The sequence below is a fragment of the Umbelopsis ramanniana genome (assembly GCF_025399195.1).
Source record: "Umbelopsis ramanniana AG unplaced genomic scaffold K450scaffold_12, whole genome shotgun sequence".
Taxonomy (NCBI): Eukaryota; Fungi; Mucoromycota; class Umbelopsidomycetes; order Umbelopsidales; family Umbelopsidaceae; genus Umbelopsis; species Umbelopsis ramanniana.
In genome coordinates, this window is record NW_026252098.1 from 90,472 (window position 1) to 112,498 (window position 22,027).

General features: G+C 41.8%; 10 protein-coding genes across 10 annotated transcripts; 5 read left to right on the plus strand and 5 right to left on the minus strand.

The window, feature by feature from the left end:
• Nucleotides 1–85: 85 nt before the first annotated feature.
• Nucleotides 86–1,699, minus strand: K450DRAFT_229704 (uncharacterized protein). Its single transcript, XM_051587130.1, has 2 exons — nt 1,437–1,699; nt 86–1,368 (listed from the first exon to the last, which is right to left on the minus strand). The coding sequence occupies exons 1-2, from the start codon at nt 1,482–1,484 to the stop codon at nt 187–189; spliced, it is 1,230 nt and encodes a 409-aa protein (XP_051446888.1). The 5' UTR covers nt 1,485–1,699; the 3' UTR covers nt 86–186.
• A 499-nt stretch (nt 1,700–2,198) lies between these two features.
• K450DRAFT_229705 (uncharacterized protein) lies at nt 2,199–2,635 on the plus strand. The gene is made up of 2 exons (XM_051587131.1): nt 2,199–2,326; nt 2,398–2,635. The coding sequence occupies exons 1-2, from the start codon at nt 2,230–2,232 to the stop codon at nt 2,493–2,495; spliced, it is 195 nt and encodes a 64-aa protein (XP_051446889.1). The 5' UTR covers nt 2,199–2,229; the 3' UTR covers nt 2,496–2,635.
• Nucleotide 2,636: 1 nt separating this feature from the next.
• On the plus strand, nt 2,637–3,475 carry K450DRAFT_229707 (uncharacterized protein). The gene has a single exon (XM_051587132.1). The coding sequence runs from the start codon at nt 2,779–2,781 to the stop codon at nt 3,259–3,261; it is 483 nt and encodes a 160-aa protein (XP_051446890.1). The 5' UTR covers nt 2,637–2,778; the 3' UTR covers nt 3,262–3,475.
• Nucleotides 3,475–5,888, minus strand: K450DRAFT_229708 (uncharacterized protein). The gene is made up of 2 exons (XM_051587133.1): nt 5,588–5,888; nt 3,475–5,518 (listed from the first exon to the last, which is right to left on the minus strand). Exons 1-2 carry the CDS (start codon nt 5,690–5,692, stop codon nt 3,689–3,691), a joined length of 1,935 nt encoding a protein of 644 aa, XP_051446891.1. The 5' UTR covers nt 5,693–5,888; the 3' UTR covers nt 3,475–3,688.
• Nucleotides 5,889–8,393: 2,505 nt separating this feature from the next.
• K450DRAFT_197294 (uncharacterized protein) lies at nt 8,394–11,251 on the plus strand (the record flags this gene model as incomplete). The annotated part of the gene is made up of 8 exons (XM_051584540.1): nt 8,394–8,426; nt 8,504–8,540; nt 8,863–9,248; nt 9,331–9,664; nt 9,731–9,952; nt 10,020–10,206; nt 10,278–10,588; nt 10,656–11,251. 8 exons carry the CDS (start codon nt 8,394–8,396, stop codon nt 11,249–11,251), a joined length of 2,106 nt encoding a protein of 701 aa, XP_051446892.1.
• A 1,707-nt stretch (nt 11,252–12,958) lies between these two features.
• Nucleotides 12,959–13,831, plus strand: K450DRAFT_229734 (uncharacterized protein). The gene is made up of 4 exons (XM_051587134.1): nt 12,959–13,100; nt 13,175–13,278; nt 13,343–13,391; nt 13,458–13,831. The coding sequence occupies exons 1-4, from the start codon at nt 13,052–13,054 to the stop codon at nt 13,724–13,726; spliced, it is 471 nt and encodes a 156-aa protein (XP_051446893.1). The 5' UTR covers nt 12,959–13,051; the 3' UTR covers nt 13,727–13,831.
• On the minus strand, nt 13,832–16,052 carry K450DRAFT_229739 (uncharacterized protein). The gene has a single exon (XM_051587135.1). The coding sequence runs from the start codon at nt 15,923–15,925 to the stop codon at nt 13,937–13,939; it is 1,989 nt and encodes a 662-aa protein (XP_051446894.1). The 5' UTR covers nt 15,926–16,052; the 3' UTR covers nt 13,832–13,936.
• An 819-nt stretch (nt 16,053–16,871) lies between these two features.
• K450DRAFT_229742 (uncharacterized protein) lies at nt 16,872–17,846 on the plus strand. The gene is made up of 5 exons (XM_051587136.1): nt 16,872–16,952; nt 17,021–17,048; nt 17,132–17,158; nt 17,291–17,459; nt 17,525–17,846. The coding sequence occupies exons 1-5, from the start codon at nt 16,894–16,896 to the stop codon at nt 17,656–17,658; spliced, it is 417 nt and encodes a 138-aa protein (XP_051446895.1). The 5' UTR covers nt 16,872–16,893; the 3' UTR covers nt 17,659–17,846.
• On the minus strand, nt 17,597–21,357 carry K450DRAFT_229751 (uncharacterized protein). Its single transcript, XM_051587137.1, has 19 exons — nt 21,233–21,357; nt 21,129–21,157; nt 21,043–21,053; nt 20,851–20,978; nt 20,676–20,777; nt 20,569–20,614; nt 20,150–20,498; nt 19,989–20,083; nt 19,866–19,925; nt 19,509–19,798; nt 19,290–19,443; nt 19,147–19,225; nt 18,967–19,088; nt 18,741–18,894; nt 18,470–18,671; nt 18,350–18,401; nt 18,219–18,282; nt 18,038–18,146; nt 17,597–17,965 (listed from the first exon to the last, which is right to left on the minus strand). The coding sequence occupies exons 1-19, from the start codon at nt 21,259–21,261 to the stop codon at nt 17,812–17,814; spliced, it is 2,229 nt and encodes a 742-aa protein (XP_051446896.1). The 5' UTR covers nt 21,262–21,357; the 3' UTR covers nt 17,597–17,811.
• An 88-nt stretch (nt 21,358–21,445) lies between these two features.
• Nucleotides 21,446–21,901, minus strand: K450DRAFT_229755 (uncharacterized protein). Its single transcript, XM_051587138.1, has one exon. The coding sequence runs from the start codon at nt 21,824–21,826 to the stop codon at nt 21,542–21,544; it is 285 nt and encodes a 94-aa protein (XP_051446897.1). The 5' UTR covers nt 21,827–21,901; the 3' UTR covers nt 21,446–21,541.
• Nucleotides 21,902–22,027: the final 126 nt, after the last annotated feature.

A 22,027-nucleotide genomic window follows, 5' to 3' on the forward strand; every position in this document is an offset into this window, starting at 1 on the left:
AAGAGGACCCCCTTGGGGAGAGTCATAGCCTGCTGCATAGTGCAACAATGAAGAGTCAGCAGGTTCCTAAATGCTGTGATTATGAGGCTGGTCATAATACCGTGATGTTTACTAGTCAGTCTTTGATGGTTTCTAATTATTATATATATTATGAGAGAAGGGACATGTAAAGCGATTGGTATGCTACTACTGTAGGTTGTGATAATCAAGTAGCCAGCATGTCGGATAACAAAAATGTGCATTGACGGTATTTGCAGCATTGTCGTGCCATTCAGTATATGCTCCTTTCAAACTTGTGTAGTATTGACTGTTGTAGAACGTACTTTCGTAATTCCCCTCCGCGTTTTGCAGATATATCCCTTTAAGTCCATGAAATTGAGAGAACGTGTGTCTCCACTCGTCAGCGGTAATGTTTCCTCTGTCATGATAATGTATTTCCATATATTCCACATTCGGAAAGGCGGTGGTTAATCTCTGAATACCAGCCTTAGTTGTAGTATGTCTTGGCTTCATGCTGACCTTTAGGTATTTGACGTTTGTCCATTGAGAATCCCAAAAGCAAGGCTCGTCATATGCGCCTACCAAGGTCTCCAGTTGGTCCCGAAATAGCTTATTTATTATTCTTCCTACCTTACCGCCGCCTTTCTCTCGATCGAAATGCTGGAGTTCTAAGCATTTGAGGTTCTTACAAACCTCGAGATTAGATTCGGTAAGGCTTAACTTCGAATTGTCGTGAAACGTGAGTGCCTCCAAGGTATGCCGATTCACACGCAATATAGACTCCAATTCCTCTATAGAGCATGGAAGTTTCGAGATTGACAACCGTTTGAGAGATGAAGTATGCTGTAAGGCGTCTATTATTTGTCTGCAGTCAGTGATTGCTCCCCCTAGGAGTTGGATATCGGTCACGCTGGAAGGAATACTGTTAATGTTCGGAGACGCTCCGAACCATTGCAAAGCGAGTCGTTCCAGGTTGGGGCAATTTAACAGCAACGGTGTAAGGTCCTCAGGGTATGGATCGGGCACATACCAGCGAATGGCCAAAGTTGTGAGTGTTATGGAAGATGTAGACAGTAAGTTACGTAGCGATAGAAGATCCTCGCCTGGGTATTCTATGCCTATGGTGAGTTCTCGCAACTTGGGAAACCGTAATAATGTTGAAAGATAGGGGGTTTTCATGTACCTCGCAGATAGCAAGTTAAGCGAGACAAGTTGTTCACATAATCCAAAGGTACGCTCAGTAAACAAGTTGAACGATAGCTTCCCCCCTTTCAGACTTAAATGCGTCAGATATGGGCAGCATTTGTATATTTTCGCCAACCAGTCAGAATCAATTTCATAATTGGGATTGAGCCCGTCAACCCCTGTCTTGAATGTAGTGAGATTAGGACATTGCTTGACCATTACCAGAACATCGACTGGCGAAATATAACCACTTGCATAAATGTTTTTGACATATATCCCATATGTTGTCTTATCATCATGATTCGACCGGCCAGGATCTATTATAGTTTCAGATAATCTGTTCAGCAGGCATGGCAGCTTGTTTAGGTTTGAGAATATGTTGATGTGCTCATATAATATAGGTATTGTGCGATAATATAGCTCACGGTTTACCAGTGAGACTTGGTATTTGTCAGTCCAGGACAAAAGTTTCAATATGTCTATGAGTAAATCTTGTGGCAGGGTATATAATTGCATTATGGCACCAAGGTCATTAATGCGAATGGAGGCAATTTTTGTCTTTTTTACTTGGCTGTGCCACCCAGAACTGTCTAATACCTTGGACCAAATTTTGCGACGATGAACGATAGACCTACAATAGGTACACCAAAACGTCTAGAAAATATTCCTCCCAGTTGAGGTGACTTTTAAATGTTCTGTGCTTGATAGAGTCATTTGCGGCCCTTTTCGCTTGCTTACTGAGAATTATTTGCAAATCGAAAACGCTTTGGTGTCAAGCTCTATATGTGAACCACTATACATTGTGCCAATAAATAGTCTCTCAAAGGAACTGTAAGAAAAAGCGAATAAGGCCAACCAGTTAGCTTTATTGTAGAAGGGCTGCCAATCGGAAAACCTAATAAAACGAGAATGTCTTTCGTTCAATTTTGCCGACAACGGATGCACCAGCAGAAAATCGAGAAAGGGTTAGGGTAAAACACATTTTAGAAATAAGTGAAACGGTCGAGTCGCATCTTCCTTCTTGCAATCTAACACAATTTCATAATGAGCCAACTCTCGAAATACATTTCAACCAAAATCTATCAATATGAGCTCCAGACAGCACTCTATATGCTTGAGCCATGGGAGAAGGCTTTGTTCAGTACGTCTTACATTGTCTGGGTTCATTTCACTGTGCAAAGGTTTATTAATGTTATTCATCTACTTTAACAGACAGCATTGTTCTCGTCATATTATCGCTCGCCATAATGACAGTTTACCAGTATACCCCATCTGTGCTCAGCAAGCTTTCTGACTTCACTATCCAATAATTACACTCACCTTTGAAAGCAATCATGTTTTTTGTACTTTCTTTTATATAATTGAATGAATAGCATTTCATGTGTTCATCTACTCAATACAAGCTAATAATTTTATGTTCAACGCATCATTGGTGCTATATGAGGGACTGTGGATGCTTGCTTGATTGTGTGTGCCTTTGTATAATACTGTCAATCATTTCTTCTGTCTGGGTCAAAAACTTTCAGACTGAGTGAAAATTTTTGCAATCGTTTCATTCCTGTCTTTCAGCATCTAAACTCTCGATTCAACATAATGAGTTGCCAAACATGTACTGGATGCTTTACTGGTGGTGGATGCTCGACCAAAAAGTCCAAGTCTAATCACAAGGATACTACGAAACTTGAATCAATACTTGTGAAGGCTGAAAGTGGAAATCCTCAACAAGGGGCCGACCATGATCACACAGTGACAGCTATCGCTGAGATAATGTCGAAAAACATATATTCTTCACAAATGGCATTATTCTCAATGTATGATAAGCTGCCATATGAAGATTTTTTAAAAATTGTGCGGAAATGCTACGAACATAATATCCAGGGCCCTTACATTGCATGGTTATGGGAATATACCAAGGGCGACGCCCAAGCTGCACTCAAACTGCTGGTAACAAGAACTGAACATGGTGAGCAAGATGATTTATGGAAACACCTTGAAGATCAAGCAGAACTTCATCAAGCATTTGGAGGAAGTGGAATTGATGGAAAGATTCGGCCGTCTCCAACAAATGTCAATTGAGTTTAAATCGTGTCATTGATTGGATACCCCCTTATAATGTATATCGTGTATATTTATTTTTAAATAATAAAAAGAGGTAATTCAGATATTTTCTGAAGGGAGTAAAAGAGTGAGTCAGGGTAAAAACGAATGATGATGATTAACCGCTAGATTTGCATGATTAGCGGAATAATTAGTAAGGAAAGGAATTGTGTGTAGCATGTTGGTGGGCTTGAAGATGGGAAAAAGACGTAGCAGAGTACAGTAATGAAGGTATTAAACAACAAAATCAAGAAATCACCTTATGCATGAGGTTGAAAGGTAACGGAGAACATATATGCTTATCGAATTTGGACATAGAAATATACAAGTCGCATTTTGTGCAAGCACAAAATGAAAGTACGACTGAAATGAAAGATAGTTTTGAAGTTTATCTGATCTGATGAACTCATTGGTATCCAGGCAGTTTTTTGCTTTTCCTTCTGAATACAGGGAAAGTAGCTGAGATAGATGAAAAGCGAATGTTGGAACTTGGTGGCGTTGAAGCAGGGGTATTATGAGGGTTGGATTTCGCATGTATATCGATGACTTTGTAGATTGGAAGTTCCAGATCTAGATTCTTTTCGCTGTCGAAGTCAGGTACAATGGCAGCCATTGTTTCTAAGTTGGAAGGCTCGCTTCTGGCACTCTGTGGTGAGTCCTCCATGCTTTCGTCGTCACTCGATTCAGCAATTGGCCCAGGGTATGTTGTCGTTGTGTCGACGTGGGGTGTCTGACGATCAATAGCGCAGCTGTGATTCTCAGTTTTGTCTATCTTGTGAACCGACGAGAACACACTCGTCCCTTGCGTACTGGCCAAAGTTGGAACTGAAAATCCTTGCGTCTCAACCGCTTCAGTTGGGGTGGGCTCTACGTCAACAGTATTGCGCCTCTTTGTAGAACGTTTTCGCTCCTGATCCGAATATCCACCAATACTGCTATTGCTGCCATCGTCTGGATAAACTCTTGTCTGCTGAGTGCCCATGGAACGCAATTCATTTGAAGATGATTCGTTTGCCCGCTTCTTTGCAGGTGCATGGGACTCCGAGTCATAGTGCTGCAGTTCGTCGTCACTGGAGTCTATGGTCGGCATTGTATGATCGGCCATTTCGTTGCTCCAGACACCATGCGAGGTATGCTTGCCAGAAATAGCACTATCGGTATCAACTGCATCGAATTGATAGTTGTCTGCAGGTTCCTCGATTGACCGTCGTTCGTATCTATTGTACTCTCCGCTGTTAAGCTCTTCACTATCGGAAGTGATGGTTAATCTATCAGACTCCAGAACTGATTCAGTATATGAGTATCCTTCGAATATATCTTGGATGTCAGATGTCAAGACGATCTTCCCAGGAGGGTTACTAATGCGGGGAACCATTTGTAAGAAAGTATCATCAAAGTTTGAAAAGTCCATATCCGACTTGAGATTAGGAATATATGGTGGTATAATGCGCTTATTGTACACATCATCCCAGTCAAGGTCATCAAAATAGGCATGAGAGCATATTTCCATTGGTCCGTTTGGTCCTGCTCCCAGTCGCAGAGCCGGGTCTCTTTGCAAAAGGCCATCAATGAAATCAGCGGTAACGGGGTCAAAGTCTTCGGGAAAAACGAGAGTATCTTCCAATACCCGGCGATACATTTCCGTATGGGTTTCTGCCCAAAACGGCGTAATGCCAGTTAAAAATTCATATAGTAGGGTTCCCATACTCCAAAAGTCAACTTCAAATGAATACGGTTCACCACGCAAGATCTCAGGAGCAAGGTATTCAGCTGTTCCACAAAAAGTATTGGTCCTTTGTTCATCGCCTAGGATAGATGTGGGAAATTGCTTCGATAGACCAAAATCTGTCAGAACGATGTGGCCATCCGCAGCAATGAGGATGTTCTCCGGTTTGAGATCTCTGTACAAAACGCCAAGTCGATGGAGTTCTTGGAGACCGAGTAAGATTTCAGCAATGTACAAACGACTTCGTTCAGCGTCAAAGTGGTAGTGCTTTGCTAATTGTGTCGCTATGTCGCCACCAACATAAAAGTCCAATACCAGGAAGAGTTGATCCACGTCTTGAAATGAATGATGTAACTTGATTAAAAACGGATGAGAGATTTCTGCAATAGTAGCCAGGATATCTCTTTCTGATTTTGTATGCTCAATTTCCCTCTGCATAACGGTCCATTCCTTGCTAATGGCTTTCAATGCAAGAAGCTTCCCGTTTCTTCTTTCTCGAACGAGAATCACCTATGGCAAAAACGGAAAAACGACTTAGGCATTGTTCGAGATATTTTTTCAATGACGAGCACTAGTTACATAACACCAAAAACTAACCTTGCCCATACAGCCTTTACCAAGCACCTTGATGAATTGGAAATCTTGTATAGATGTAGCTGTCTTTGTGTGAGCCTGGTTTTGCATTGGAATGCGCTGTTGCCGTCTAGCAAGTTCTCGCAAAGAGATGCCTGGGTTTTCGGAAAGAGTGCTCAAACTAGAAGCTGCCTTTCTAAAATTTTCATCAACTGGTGACTTGGAGTTATAGCTTGACCTGTTTGCATTGGATGTGGAAGCCTGCAAGTTTGTTTAAGGTGTGACTTTGACATTCATAACAAAAGCGGGCACCTGACTTAATTAAACTTACCACCGATCGTGCATCAGGCACCTGAGCATCTTCGGAAGAAACGCTATTGGCATGGCGTGTTTGCTGTTGTTGTTCATTTGAGATGGTAGCTTGCATATTCACAAATCGCTGAACAACCTCTTTTGCAGCAGCGGAGTCTTCTTCTCTTTGAACTGTAAGAAAGTCTCGGAACAGTGAAGATTTACTGATGGTGGGATCTAATACACAGCGTCGCATATAACTTTCGATTTTTTCGGAATTGCTTTTTTGGGATTTCAATTGTGCAAATAGATTGCGTATACTGAGTCTTGAAAACGACTTGAACGCTACTAATGGGTCGTTGAGTGAGGGTAAACGACATCGAGTTTTCCGGTAATGTTGGCGAACCTAAGGTCGTAACGCAAGCGGGAAGATGAGTCGCATGGATATCAGAGTATCTAGGTGATGTTTATTCTTACCCGTTGATCAAACTCATCGAAATCGTCAATGTAGCGAACCAAAGATCGGATTTGGTGGTTGTCTTCAATGATAATGTTGAAAACCTGACAATTTAAGTGGATGTGTTTCAGGGCAGATGCTCTCCGACAAAAGTTTCCCCTGAAATTACAGCTTGCGAACTTACCGATAATGCCTTCCTTACCAGGCGGCGTCTTTGTTGATCAATCTCCTCTACAATCAATGTCGATTCAATAACCGCAACGTCCAAATCCTCCTCGTTTTCCCAATTCAAAATGCCGCATTGAGTTGGCGTGCCTGCATCGTCATTTGACCCACTTCTCGGGGGATCGCACATGAAATTTCAAAGCTAGAAACCTTGGGAGACTTTCTGTGATAATAATTAATTCTTGTCCGTCTCCTTGTAAGTGAAAGAGGATATAAGTACTGAAATCAGTGTACAATGGTACAAGTAGGCACTTGAATCGCGGATAACTAACCAATGACGACAAAAAATTTTGGGTTCTTATTTGGTGGCACCAAGGCTTTCCCTCGATATGGTCCAGAGCAAAAAATTTTAAAAAAAAAAGCAAAAAGGTTACGTTATGGATGGAGTTTAGTCGACTACACCTATCTTTCCGAGAGAAAGAATGATGCGTTGGATAAGAACAAGAGAATAAAAGAATAAAGAATTGCTTGAAGCCAGCTGAATGTGGTGGGGAGACGAAAAAGTGTTAAAAGGAGGGGAGGTAAGCTGTAGTACTAGCTTTGCCCTTGATCACAGGAGGTTCGTGATCACGATACTGTCAAAAATAGCCTCTGCATACAGCAGATCAAGATTTTTATCAGATGAAAAGACATACTTTAGTATGAATGATTTTTTTTACAAGTTGTGTTTTTGGTGAGGACGGCCAAGCCTGGATTGCCTAAAATCCAAAGTGTCTTTTTTTTTTGGCCACACCGGATTGCCACTTGCCTCAGATGGTGATCATCGTATCGGGGTTTTAAAGTATATATAACTTTTTCAAATGGGCCAAAGTCCATCCGATTCCTTGCCTGAGGACATCTTCATACACTGACAAGCACCTCCTTTGAAATTGGGTGAAGTAGTAGTGTCATGCACATCATGCATTTTATGAAGCAGCAATACATGCTGCAATCGCGAAATCTACTACGATAGTAGCACAGCAGCAAAGCATACAAACAATGTTATTGCGCAATTCCGAATATCGAATAGAATGGGTGTGCGATTTGGTAGCATAAATGTTGATGCAAACAATTTTACAATGTAAAAAGGCCGAATCATTTCGGTATAGGAATTTCAGCCATATCTCATTCCGACATCCCCATTAACTGCCCTATCTGGAGCGGTGATCCATTAGAGATGCCCATCTGGATTAATTTATAAGTCTCGATCAAAGTTGATCATCTGGAAATAAGCTTCAAAGTGACTGAGAGTAGAAGAGAAAACATTTGAGCCTTCTATATTCTCCGTCTGTAAAGCGCATGACACTCTCTCGAACAAAGTGGTTCCTTAGCAAGTTATGATGAGGGAAGGGCTACCAAGGCGTTCTGACCGAATATAGAAATCAGGCGTGATTGGGCAAACCTGTAAACGTTGCCAACTTTTTTTTTACGTTTCCCGCTCGGACAGCTTCGCATCTTAACGATCAGTGCGTTATTCAAACATACTATGTGGGGCGCGCTATCGATCAAACTCGGTTTGATAGTATCTCTTGCATCTCTTTCTTTGACATGAATAAATAGTTCGGGATGAGAAGAAAAATCGCATTTTTCACCTTCTGCTTTCTTTGCTTACATTCGTTGTTTGGCGACTTATTTGGTTAATTTTGGTAAGTCTCTAGTGTGGGCATACGTGATGTTGAAGTAGGCGTCAACAGCAAATGATATTTTCCTCTGGGAGAAAAGTGTGACTGCCTTTATGGGGACGGAGACGCTAAACCAAAAACCCACGCCAGCTATCCACTTGTTTCTCCACGGCTTCTTTCTCGTTCAACTACTTCTTCTACAAAAGAGTCCTTCAAATACGTACACTTTAATATCAACATGACAAGTAGCTTACGTGACGTTTACAATCCGGTATGGATCCACGCTGTGGTCAAGTTTTATCTTTGTAACTCGTTTGACTGATCATACACTTCACTTCATGCAAACAGCTACTCTTTGAAATTGCCTGGGAGGTTGCCAACAAAGGTGAGATTCATTTTCTATTTAAGCTATAGTATACTTCTGGAGACAAACGGTCAGGACAGCGAGAAAAAACACGGCTCTCGTAATCAAGTGTCCGGTTAGTCCGCTACGTTCAGCTGTTGCTGGGAAACGGCGGTGGCAAGAGGAGTTTTAAGATGATCGAGACAAAGACCAATGACACTCGTTTTTGACCTCATCGAAGCTGCAAACCTCGAACTATTATTTCCCATTTGGTCCTCAACAACAAGATCAAAAACTAATGAAATCGCACGATAATTTGTACTGTTATGGCCGTTTCACTAATCTTAGCTCTTCCGTCTTGCAGTCGGTGGTATCTATACCGTCCTCAAAACCAAAGTTCCAGTCACCGTTCATGAATATGGCGACCGCTACTGTCTCATTGGCCCCCTTTCCTACAAGACGGCCCCCATGGAGGTTGAAAGTATGGAGCCCCCCAACAAGGAAATTCGCGAGACGCTTGAGACCATGTCCAAATATGGAGTCAAGTATTTGTTTGGTCGTTGGTTGATTGAAGGAGCTCCATATGTTTTACTCTTTGACACTGGAAGCGTAGCCAACAAGCTCGATGAATGGAAGGGTGATCTGTGGAATGTTGCAGGTATTCCCAGCCCTCCCAGTGACTCTGAAACAAACGAAGCTATCCTTTTTGGTTATCTTGTCGCTTGGTTTTTGGGTGATATAGCGGGAAAGGTAAGAAAATGCTCTCCGTCCCTTGTCTAACCCCAACCGGGGCTTCGTCACTAAATCCCGACCATCATTTTTTTCCTACTAGTTCAATGATCCCAGTCACGAAACTCGACCTGCCATCATTGCACACTTTCACGAGTGGTTAGCTGGTGTTGCCGTACCGCTTTGCAAGAAGCGTCGAATCGATGTCACTACTATCTTCACTACCCATGCCACTTTACTTGGCCGCTATCTTGCTGCAGGGTCAGTGGACTTATACAACTCACTGCGTCATTTTGACGTTGACCATGAAGCTGGAAAAAGAGGAATTTATCACCGCTACTGCATCGAAAGAGCTGCCGCTCACTGTTCCGATGTCTTCACCACTGTCAGTCATATCACAGCCTATGAAAGTGAGCACTTGCTCAAGCGCAAACCAGGTATGTACACCCCCTGTGTTGGTGCTTATCATGACAGCTGATTATTAACTGCACTCATCCCGACAGATGGCGTGTTACCAAATGGTTTGAATGTTGTCAAATTCTCCGCTATGCACGAATTCCAAAATCTGCACGCTCTTAGCAAAGAGAAGATCAATGATTTTGTTCGAGGTCACTTTTATGGTCACTATGATTGGGACTTGGAAGGCAACACCCTCTACTTCTTCATTGCTGGACGTTATGAATACCGTAATAAGGGTGTTGACATGTTTGTCGAAGCTCTTGGTCGTACGTATCGTCTTTTCGATAGCCTCACCAGAGACATGCATGAACTGATTTTTTCCACCTTTTGCAGGATTGAACCATCGACTTCAAGCCGCTGGCTCACCCATGACAGTCGTTGCATTTATCATTATGCCTGCTACCACACACTCTTTCACTGTAGAAGCTCTCAAGGGTCAAGCTGTCACCAAGCAGCTGAAGGAAACCGTCTCGGGTATCCAGGACCGTATAGGCAAGCGAATCTTTGAAAACGCTTTGAGGTAAGCTTGAAAATGATATGCATTAGGCACACGTAGCGTCCTTGTATTGTATACTGAACCATATTACGCAGGGGTCATGAAATAGATATCAACTCGTTGCTGTCCGATGAAGACAAGGTCCTTCTCAAGCGTCGTGTTTTCGCACTCAAGCGGTCTTCACTTCCGCCTATTGTTACACATAACATTGCCGGAGACTCCGAAGACCCCGTTTTGGGTCAACTCCGCAGACTCCAGCTCTTCAACAACGAGCATGATCGTGTCAAAGTTGTTTTCCATCCCGAGTTTTTGAACGCCAACAACCCTCTGCTCAGTTTGGACTATGAGGAATTTGTTCGTGGATGTCATTTGGGTGTTTTCCCGTCTTATTATGAGCCCTGGGGATGTAAGTAGGCGCATGTATACCATTGACGTAATCTGGTGCAAAATGGGCTAACGCTTCGTTTTCTTAGATACACCTGCTGAGTGCACGGTCATGGGAGTTCCCAGTATCACCACTAACTTGTCTGGCTTCGGATGCTTCATGGAGGAAAATATTGAAAACTCTGAAGATTACGGTATCTACATTGTTGACCGTCGTATGAAGTCCGTCGAAGAATCCATCCAACAACTCAGTGACCAAATGTTCCGATTCTGTCAAAAGTCTCGTCGCCAGCGTATCAATCAACGTAACCGTACTGAACGCTTGTCTGATCTTTTGGACTGGAAGAGAATGGGTTTGGAGTATATCAAGGCTCGACAATTGGCATTACGCCGCGCCTACCCTGACTCATTCGATGAAGATGATGAAGATCTAGGTACTGAGACTCAGCACGTCAAGATACCAAAGCCATTGTCGGCTCCCGGTAGCCCACGTTTCCGAGGAGCCAATGGACATCAGATGCCCCAAGACGAAGACGAAGAGGACGATGAATATCCTTTCCCAGTCATTGTCCGTCGCAAGAACTCAACGAGAGAAGAAGAGCTTTTGCAAGAAGGTGACATTGCCTCTCTTAATAAGCTGAATGAGCTTAGCTTACAAGAAAAGAAGCAACAGCACAAGGCTTAATGTACATGTTGAAAGAAAAACACATACTCCCAAAAAAATTTTCTCCCCTTTTATTTCAGCTTTAAATTGATAGCAAGCAGCGCTGACCTTCTTTCGTTTGCCTCAACATTTCCAGTTGTTACATTAAAGTTTCTCCACACCATACCAAAACTGAATCAATCCAACGTTTTTGCAAGTAACTACTGCGCAGTGTCGGTATGATAGTCGTTGTAGTCGTTGTATTTTCGGAGTTATAGCCGGCTTGTTACAGCATACTATGCGCTATAGAATGAGTTATTTGCAGGAAGGCTTGAGACTGTTTAGCAAATGTTTCTTCGGTAATTGTCGTCATCCAAAATCTCATACTCTGGCGAAAGTCAGTGAGAGGCGCCAAAATCTACTTGAACAGCAACGATTCCATCATCTCAACCTTGATTGATAATAATTACATTGTCAAGTAGTGCAAAGCGTCATTTGCCAATGGAAGTCGTCGATAGATTCTATTTCTGTAATGTGGGGGTTACTTTCAGTGAGATGATGAAGTTCAACCAGTGGACAATAACCGCACCTTAAAAGGTAATAAGGAGAGAGAGAGAGAAGCAGCTGTCAGCAAGGCTTTACAACAACCAGGAATTTGCTTTATTCAGTAGTGTAGCCTGAGTTCTCTTTTAAGTCTGAATTGGTAAAATGATGAACGTATCCACTCCGCGCAATGTTCATACTAAAGCTAGCGCAATAGGTGCTTGTTGTCTTACTCGCTATGTTGACACGAATGGACAAATCTCTTCTCTAATGTACATTGTTCTAGAACATATTATCAATTTAGCTTCACACTAGCCATTGAAAATATCAATGGCCAATATGTTTACGCCAAGAACTTAGTAAGGAGTGACAAAGCACCCAGGGATCGGCACGCGATTCCACTTCTGAATATGGTAAAATACTAATGTATTTCTTCTCCATTCCCGAGGAATCCAGAGAAAGGAGCATACCTTCTAATGGTCTCTTTTGGGTCGTTGGACATATCCTGTCGGATCTCAATTTTTGCTTCACTATAGTCATTACCTTTTTTTTTTTTTTTTTGAATCGATAGCAAAATAAGGAGACTCTGGGATCACAATGGCTTTCGATGGAATTTCACATTAACCGATCACTTCTTTCAAAAATTTAATTGCAGATCCAGCTGACAAATGGCTAAATAAAACGCCAGGTTCCTAAGCCCTGCTGCAGCTGACATATTGGAGCATTGGATGTCCGAAGAGTGAGCTCACTAATTTACTATAGCCAATTGAGGAAGATCTATAGGCTCATTGAAGAGCTCACGTCGCAAAATGAAAGACTTTGCAGTAAAATGATCAAGCAATAGCAAGGCTTTTTCATGTGGCATTCCGATGAGAGGCGTTGTTTGAAACGCCAAAATATGATCGAGCCGATGAGTTCCTGTAATCTGATGCAGTTCTATGTTTCCATCACACTACACTTCTTATAAGATGGTGTAACAATCAAAATATAATTACTCTTAGTCAGGGCCTTCACATATCAAATCATGGCCACATCTTCTAAGAAATTACTAAGGATTTACAGCTGTAGGTATTTGGAAGTTTCCATTAGAGGGAGGGGTTCCCAAATCGGATTCAGAAGCCAAAAAGGGGAAATGCTGACGACAGCCTCAAGTCAAATTTATAGTCCGCGCAAGCAATTGTGAGCATGGACCCAATTATGCTATAGCGATTTCTAACTCAAAATTCTGCTTTAAAAAGCGAGACCACAACCCATCGATTTTATTTATCATAACTTTCTGTGTTATTTTACAAATCAAACATGCCTCACAACCTATTGAACAAGCTTGCACCCAAGAACTTCATTTTGAGTGAGTATACACCGAACCTAATTCATACTACCTGTCAGCCGGCTAGTCGACTAACACGAATGGCACGAATCTAGAAAACCAAAAGGCAGAAAACGTGAATTTGGCCGAAATCATTGGAGTCAAACCCACTGTTCTCTTCTTTTATCCCAAAGATAACACTGCTGGATGTACCAAAGAGGTAAATATGATAAAATCCCTTGATACATTGGAAGGCAAGACACTGAACACAATCACATATGTAGGTTTGCCAATTTCGTGATCAGTTTGACGTGTTGACCAAGCACGGCGCTAGTAAGTAGAATGTTAAAGATTGAAAGAACGAAGTGCATAGTGACTTACGAAGAAAAATCATTGTAGCGGTTCTCGGCGTAAGCAGCGATTCCGTGGAGAGCCATCAAGAATTCGCATCAAAGCAGAAATTGCAGTTCGACATCTTGTCCGATGAGAAGCAGGATCTACGCACTGCATACGAAGTCCCCAAGTCGATGCTTGGATTATTACCTGGTCGCGTTACCTTTATCATCGGAAAGGATGGTCTCATCAAGGAAGTATTCAACTCTCAATTGGATACCAATGGTCATGTTAAGGCATCCATTAAGGCTCTTGAGGCAGAAAACAAGGAATAGTTTAAGAAACCTTTGTTTTATTTTTTAATTTTTTTTATACACACATTATGTCCCAAGTACGATGATAAACACTGCATTATTATAATAAATGAAATCAAAAGATATGGAAAAAGAAACAGGCCCATTAACGGTAACAGCATTTGCATTAAGCAGAAGAACAAAAAAAAAAATAATTGGTCGGGGGATAATATTTCGGTGTGTCTGTTGATTTTAGAATTCTATCACTTTCTGAGAGAGGCCAGGCAATAATACACATGAAAAGTATTCACTTGCTTCCGACACTCCAATGTTCTCGACCATAAGGTCCCATTTGTCCTTGAGAAAGTCGATGGCACTTTGACAGAGCATGTAAACAGCCCAGTGGTTTCGGATAGGTAATTGAGAAAATATCTTGACAGCTCGAATGATTTGTCTAAAAGCGACAGCCATAGCTTGTCGATCATCAGTGTGATTGATTAGGTCCTGAAAAGTGAGCAATGCCACAGCATAAGGATGTGTTTTGAAAAAACACCAGTGTCGCTTGAACCTTGATATGACATCCAAACACTCTATGCACGCCTGCGCCGATTGCAAACAAATTTGCATGGCGACTTTTGTGATATTGCATATCGGCATGAACCGGTTGGGAAGAAAAGATCTGTACAGTTGGAGAAGAAGTGAATGGTATTCCAATTCCAACATGAATGGAACCAGTTCCGACCATTTAGTGGACCCGCTGAGGGATGCTCGTGCAGTTTGTGAGGAAGGGACTCGTAGATGACTTGGGATGCCTTCGTACCATTTGTTTATTCGATTTTCAATGTCTCGGATTTCCGGTAACTGAACGCTTTTGTTTCCTGAACTTAGCGTGAAGACCATATCTCGATATATGAACATGTCGCGAAGTCTCCACTTCAAATAAATCACTTTCGCTTGATTGTTTTCGTCTTCGTACTCTAGCGGTGAGACTTCTGGAACACGCGCAAACGTGTCTTGAGCCGTGCTCATAATCCGTCGGCTCGAGAAGGTTGCTAGAGAAAGCTCGACATAGATGCTCAACCAGAATACACGACAGTGAAGCTCTCGTGTGAGAAAATCCATCTGTGGTAGTTTGTCGACCAAATCTAAGTCTGACATCATAGTGGCGGCCATCATCAAATACATATAACTCGAGCTGTTTGATTTTTGTTCAAAGCTACTGCCAGCTTGGTAGACGCTCATGATAACCAATGCGAGTGCAACTTCGAGACTGCTCTTTTCGTCAGTCTCTTGTAGCAATGCGCGTGCTTTCTGGAAGAAAGGCTCTCCTACTTGGTTTGGCGGACCTTGTAACAATTTGTGATGGAATACTGCATCATGCCTTGCTCCCCATGCCAGCATAGCATTCAGTAAGATGGGATCAATGGTGTTGTTTCTATATTTGTTCAAAAAATAGTTTGGATCCGGTGGTTGGAATGTAAAGGAAATGGAACAATTGAGAAGCGTTTGAACAAGAGCTTCACACGTTGCCGCCGAAATGACTTCGTTCGCGATTCGCCAATCAGCCGTATTAATGCCAGTCCAGACGTCAAATATTTGATAGTTGCTACTTTCAGGTGCCCAAAATGGTTTCGTTTTCAAAATGGCTATAGAGCTGGCGGTATTAGCCGCTTCTTGGTCCACTGACCGGGTACTTGAGGCAGTACTACTGTTGTTATTGAGATTGAACGCTTCCTTATTTTCGTTTTCCTCCAGCATTAGAATGGTACTGACTCGCGTAGGTTGATTTGACACTTGTAAAACGATCGTTTCAGAAATGATCATCTCATACAAGGAACAAAAGGTCAACGTCTTGAGGTCAAATGAAGTGTTGTTATCTACTAGGGCCAACTCGTAAGATGTTTGTGGGTTTCGAAAGTCCATGACATAGTCAATAATTGTGTGTAAGCTGGGTTGTAGCGGTATGAATGGGCTATCGGCAAACGGTGCTATGTCGTCGTCGTTGAAGAAATTGACGTCCGGTGCTACTGGGAGAACCTTGCTGTCTGATAAGCTACCTATATCGGATATCTTTCTTTCGATATTCTGCATAAGTCGAGGGTTGGAGATTGCAAATTGAGTTGTTGGAAGCTGAGGATCAATTGTATTCGAACCTGGAGTTGACGGTGACCGTCTTTTCACCTCGTCAACGAGTTTCTGTATTTCTAATCGTAAAGAGGCTATCAGCTGTGTGTTCGCCATTGTAACTTGGACATCCTGCTCAATTTTCGACAAGCGGTCCTCAAAGGTGCGTTTTAAGGCGTGAAACTCGGTGGTTCGGACAAGCGAAGGCGCTCCTCCATAGGAGCATTCAGCGTTTGCATCTAGATGACACCCCCCAAAAAAGAAATTAAACCTACAATTCGTACTAATATTGGCCACTAATTGATTCTCTTCCTTCTCCTTCTCCTTACCTATACATCGACCACAAGCCGGGCGCATAAAGTCGCATTTCACTAACGGTAAAAAGGCTTAGATGTTGTTTCTTCTATGTCGGGTATGAGTGGTGCATGCATCACTAGTATTGAATGTTACCTTTCTTATTTCTGTTTGGGTTGTAACCCCGGTTGAAAACAAGAAAATGGAGTAAGTACGAAAAGGATCAAAGGTAATCAAGTATAAAGGATAGATGAATCACCTGCAGCGTTCGCATGCAGTCGTAAGTCGCATGCGCTTATTACTTTGCTCATTTGATTTTGGTGATTCAGCATCCATGAAAAATGAATAGCAATAGAGAAAATCCCGCTCAGTCTCAAGCTCTAAATCAAAGCTGCAGCAGTTCGGCTCACGCTTCTGAATTTCAATTTGTTCAAGATTTTCACAAACAAACAAGTAATCATCTCCATGTCACATCCCCTTTTATTCCGTGATAAAGTTGGACATCACCTCTTCCCTCGTCTAACCACATTTTTGCTGGATAGATATACAATATGATATCATAATCATTATTTTCCATGAACTCTGTTGTTATTAGTAAAGATAGCCGGTTCAAAAATCGTAGCCACAAAAGGAAGGTCTCTTGCAGATCGTTACTGTGAATTCAAATGTACGACTCACAGCTTTAGCCCTTGTTCCTCTCTTTTCCTTGTTTCCGTATAATGAGCGCCCATCCACTTATTAATCAAGAGGCACCCAGTGCAATTACACTCAAAAATCAAAGAGGCGAGGATATGGACCTGGAGTGCATCATTGGACAAGGCAATCCCATTGTATTATTTTTTTACGCAAGGTATATTAAATCAACGAACTGTAATCCATGCATTGTGTGATTGACTAACGCAATTTGGTTCAATTCAGACATGAGGGGTCGATATGCACAAAAGAGGTATCTGCCATAGCATTGTCATGTCATTTAAATGCAATGCTGTCTTTCTGACAAAAGAGTGAAATACCTCGTTCAATTGATAGGTGTGTGCATTCCGTGATAATTATTCTGTAAGTTTCAGAGTGACACTGGCAGGAGCAAACAAGTCCTTGCGTTTCGGAGTTCCATATTACCGAGATTTGGGATTGATCAACTGAGTTGCCCCTCCCCATCCATCCCATTTCATCGGGTTGTTCATTTAGGTTTTTTCAAAGTATGGCGCCATTGTTATTGGTGTTAGCGGAAACCAGGTAGAATCCCATTCATCTTTTTTGAAGAGGCATAGGATTCAGTTTGATATTCTGGCTGACACGGACGGTCGATTGCGACGAATGTATCAGGTACCTAGAACTAGGTTAGGCTTCGTCCCAGGTATACCCTCTTTTCTGCGGAGTTTAGCCCTTTGACAGCCCCTATTTAACTGACGAAACTCTTAGGCAGAGCTACCTTCGTTATCGACAGTCGCGGCCATATCAGAGATTATTTCAGCTCGCTGATGAATTATAGAGGCCACGTAGAGAATGCTATTCAGATTCTAGATGATTTATATGATGAGGGATATCTAAAATAAAAAATAGTGCTCATGTTTACGCATCTCCTCCAGGTTTCGGTTCTCCTCATTATCCACATTATCCATGTGTATTTTACTTTTTGAATTTGTATGGTACATTAATAAGCATCGTAAAAGATATGACTGCTGATGTTTAAGTTACAAAACTGTCTCTTAAGACTGTTGCTGTAGTTGTAACATTTTGATGGAAGACTGCTGTATGCGATGCACCAGTTCACCCATGCGGTGAGCCCGTACAAAATCTAAATTGATACCGAGTTCATCACTGGCGACCATGTCGCTAATTCCAAGACTTTTTTCCAAGTTCCTAGAATAAATATCAAATAAGTGAAGGTTTCAAATGAAGGACAGGAAGAGTGATAGCTAGATAATCACTTACCCTGGCAGCAATTCTTGCGTCTCAAATAGAACTTGGTGCAGGTTCAATACTAATTCAGGTATGTACATCTGCCGCAATACTGCATTTGGTATCATTTGACCAGGGTTATCTAGATATGGGGAGAGTAAGAGAGACGGTTAGGCGCAGGGCATGCATAGGAACTCAGCGCATGTACACGTACCATTAAGGCACCAGCGTGATCGAAGTAAGTGCTGTAGCTTACTGATGAGAGTGAAACTCAGTTGCTATAGAAGGTAAACCGGTGAGTGCTGACAGTCATGATTAGGACGTTAGCTATGAAGGGTGTATTACCTCGAATTGTGAAGCCCATTCTTGATATGCACGCAGGCCTTCCAGCGAATCGCTGTTTCGAGAATTTTAGTCAATCAACCGGTATCTCCTTTAAGTTAATGTCATCATCGAAATACTTACGTCTCCGTTGGTCGTTTAGTATGAAGGTTGCTCCACAAACTGAACAACCCGCATGTTTCAATTAGCACGTCATCCAGCTTCATTTCAGCCACGATATGATTCAAGTCTCGTTTATCGTCTGTCTGCTCGTTTAAGATTGAACTTATGATTGAGCTTGGTAAGTAGGCAAAAACAGTCTGTGCTGCACTAATGTTGCCATCGGCTGTAATGCAATACCAATCAGTAAACAAATATGACATATCGAATTTAACTCATGGCGTGATATACATACCTAAGAAACATCTGATCATTGCATTGCTCTGAATTATAGCCTCTGGATGAAGCCGTTCATCGAATGTGAGCCACTCAATACTTCGAATTTGTCGTACAACGGAAGGGTCTACTGGTTCGCTCTTTATGTGCCTTGTGGTGGTGCTTGGGGAATACTTTAGAAAAAATGAACATTGATTAAAAAAAAGTTTGCGGTATCATCCATTATTTAAGTTGAGAAACCGCACCTGCTTCAATTTTGTTGGAGCTTCCTTTTGGTATAAGTTCCACAATATTCGATGCACATCAAGTTGGTGATGTTGGCCAACTTCAATTAGCAGCTCGCGTTCACCTCGATCACCATCAAAATCTAAATCGCTATGATCAGCCAAAGTGCTTATAATGTGACACATCATGTGTATACTTACGTTGCAAATACGTAGAGTACGTATGTGCTTGTTTTTCTGCACTTGAGAGCTTTGAGCAATACAGTGCAACAATCTGTGCCTAAAGCATGATCGTTTAATTTCAAAATGTTGCGAGTCTTTCCATCACATATTCAGCATTATACCTTTAAACCGTTGTCGGATTGAGAATGACATTTTATGTATTCGCATATAATAGCGTCGCTTTCGGCAGTCGGTGTATATGCTGATATTGAGCTCAAATACAATATTAACAGAGTGACAAATCGAAGCAAGTGATGGCGGAGGTTGTTATCCGTACTGAAGATGAGCAAGAGTAAGCGGACGACCGTTTCCAGAAGAGTGACTATCGAGCATTAACTTACATTATTAACAATTCATTAGCAGTTTTTTTTAACACCAAAGCATTGTGTAATGCGTCTACCAGCTCATCTAAGCGATTCGTGATGATCATGGCTTGACAATAATGGAAACACCGAGTTGGGCGATCTGCGTTGTTGTCCTTTCTCTGTGCGCTACTGAATATGATCTCTTCAGGCGGAATATCGTTTGTTGAGCCACTTCCTGAGACCATAATATCGTGTAGTAAGTTCTCCACAAGTGCATTGTAATATGCCCACACGGTATCCTCCCAGGTAGAACAAGCAGGCAGGGTCTGCGTATATATTACAAAGAATGAGACCATATGCCATCATTGTATGGAATAAAAGTATGATACTCACATTTTCGACATCACCACATAATGCGGCATAGGTTGCCCGTTCATACAAATCTGCATTGCTCTAACATGCAACTTCAATCAGCAAGACAAAAGCGAGCCATAGAGGAAGGGAATCAATACGTACATCCTTTGCTATCTGGCTGCAAGACGTCCTCCAAAGGTTTCGGGCAGTCGCTTCTAACGATGATAAACTCTTGACGCGTAATACGCCATCTCCATCTTTGATAAAATGATAAATTCAATACAATGTATCCCTTCTATCAAAGTTAGAAAAAAAAATCTTACCTGTCATTCCTTGGTTGTGCTCCAGGTATCCATATAACCCGGCTGATTGCCATGGTTCATCGCAGAGCTCACACATTTTTATGGCCTCTTTAATTTGTCCTCTTCGCACGAAGTTAAACAGTGATTTGGTTATTTGGCGGTTAGAGTCTGAACCTTGTGGTTGCAGCCGTCGCTTTTGCCTTTGCGGGCCATCGTCGTCAATTTCCATCATTGTTTGTGTTTTCATACTGGCATTGATCTTTCTTGATCGCTGCTCAAAGGAGCTCACTCCAGAACGTTTCCATTCTTTTTTATCATATGTTGTAGGTTGTAGTTTTGGCGCTGTATCCTGCAGCCATCTGAGTACACGCTATAGTCAATGTTTAGTAAACGGATAGCTGACACCAAACGAAAACGAAAATGAATATCAATACACTAACCAAGTGTTCTTGAAGAGCGACATTATCATCATTATCAGTTTGCCTACTACAAATAAAACATCAGTGAACAAAACTTTGGATAGATTATGCCAAGCAGCGCTACATACTTAAAGAGAGAAGATATAAGATCCCATGTTTTGGATTCATTCCGCAGGAAGCTGGCTGTTTCGATTGATTGTGAAGGGATTGACTCTGATAATTGGCTGGCTCTAGAAAGGAGATAAATCAATATAAAGTGGATCAACTGTCAGGCAGGAATATCGAACACAAAGATTTATATACCTTTCTTGCGAAAGATCCCCAAACTTTCGGCATAGCGTTTTTTTATCTTCTAAGATGCGATCTGCACTATCCAAAATCTCGGCAAATTCGCTGTCGATATCTTCAAGACTCTCTGATTCTTGGACATTCTGCAACATAGAATGTTATTCACAGCGCAGCATGAGTGAGCCATTAACATTGTATTATTCTTACCATGGTATTCGCTAGTTGAGCGTAAAGGTGAATACGGTGGTTAATAAAGGACCTATTTAGAATGCTTCAGTGACAAAGCTAATTACCAAGTTCACCTGGCTTAGAATATATTCCACTGTTTAAAGTAGGCTTAATTTAGTGACTTTCGCAAGACATCAACTCAGATATACTATTTTGGTTTTCATAATACCTTTGGGATGCTGCATCGTCACTAAACATTGCCGAGAGCTGTTTAGTTGTGAGCAAAAACAAAAATGTCAACGCGTTCCTTGATGCATTTCACAGTCTCGTTGAGTTTGGTCGCCGAAATTTTTATGGCAAAAGTAAGGTGTATATTGTGAGTTTGACTTGTTGTATCTCCACAGAGAGACAAACAGACGAAAGGAATAGAAAGGATTTACGTGGCGAAAATATTTAGTTTCCTGGCCTTCACTTTATAATATATGGCCAGAAAATAAAATCCCTAATCATCACGATGCGAAGAATAAAGTGTTTTGGTTCATAAGAAAGTGCAGATGCCATTGTCTTTGTTTTTGCCTCGTAGCACACCATAAAAGCGAAGCACGTAGAATCCGTCGCTATTCAAGTTACCAATAGATATATATTTGATTAACGGAATGCCCAAGAAGGTATACACCTTTCGACCCAAAAAGAGGCAATGATCATCCGGTATCATCGCAAAGTTGATGAGCCTTGCTTGACTGAACTGGTAGCTGTGAACACTACTGAGTAGGCATGTGGAGTTAGAAAAGCACCCACGAAAGTGGGGCCTTGGCTTGGGCATGCGTTATGTATCTCACCACGCTGATAACAGTGTGGGCATTATGTAGCGCCGGCAACATGGCTCGGCAACCCTGACGATAGAATTCGGAAGCGGCCAATTAAACGGATTTGAAGGAATAGCGAATTTTCGTTTCCAAAAAGATGATGCGGTTACAATGTTTTTGTTGTTATTCGAAAATTGCAGGTGGAAATCAGCTGAGGC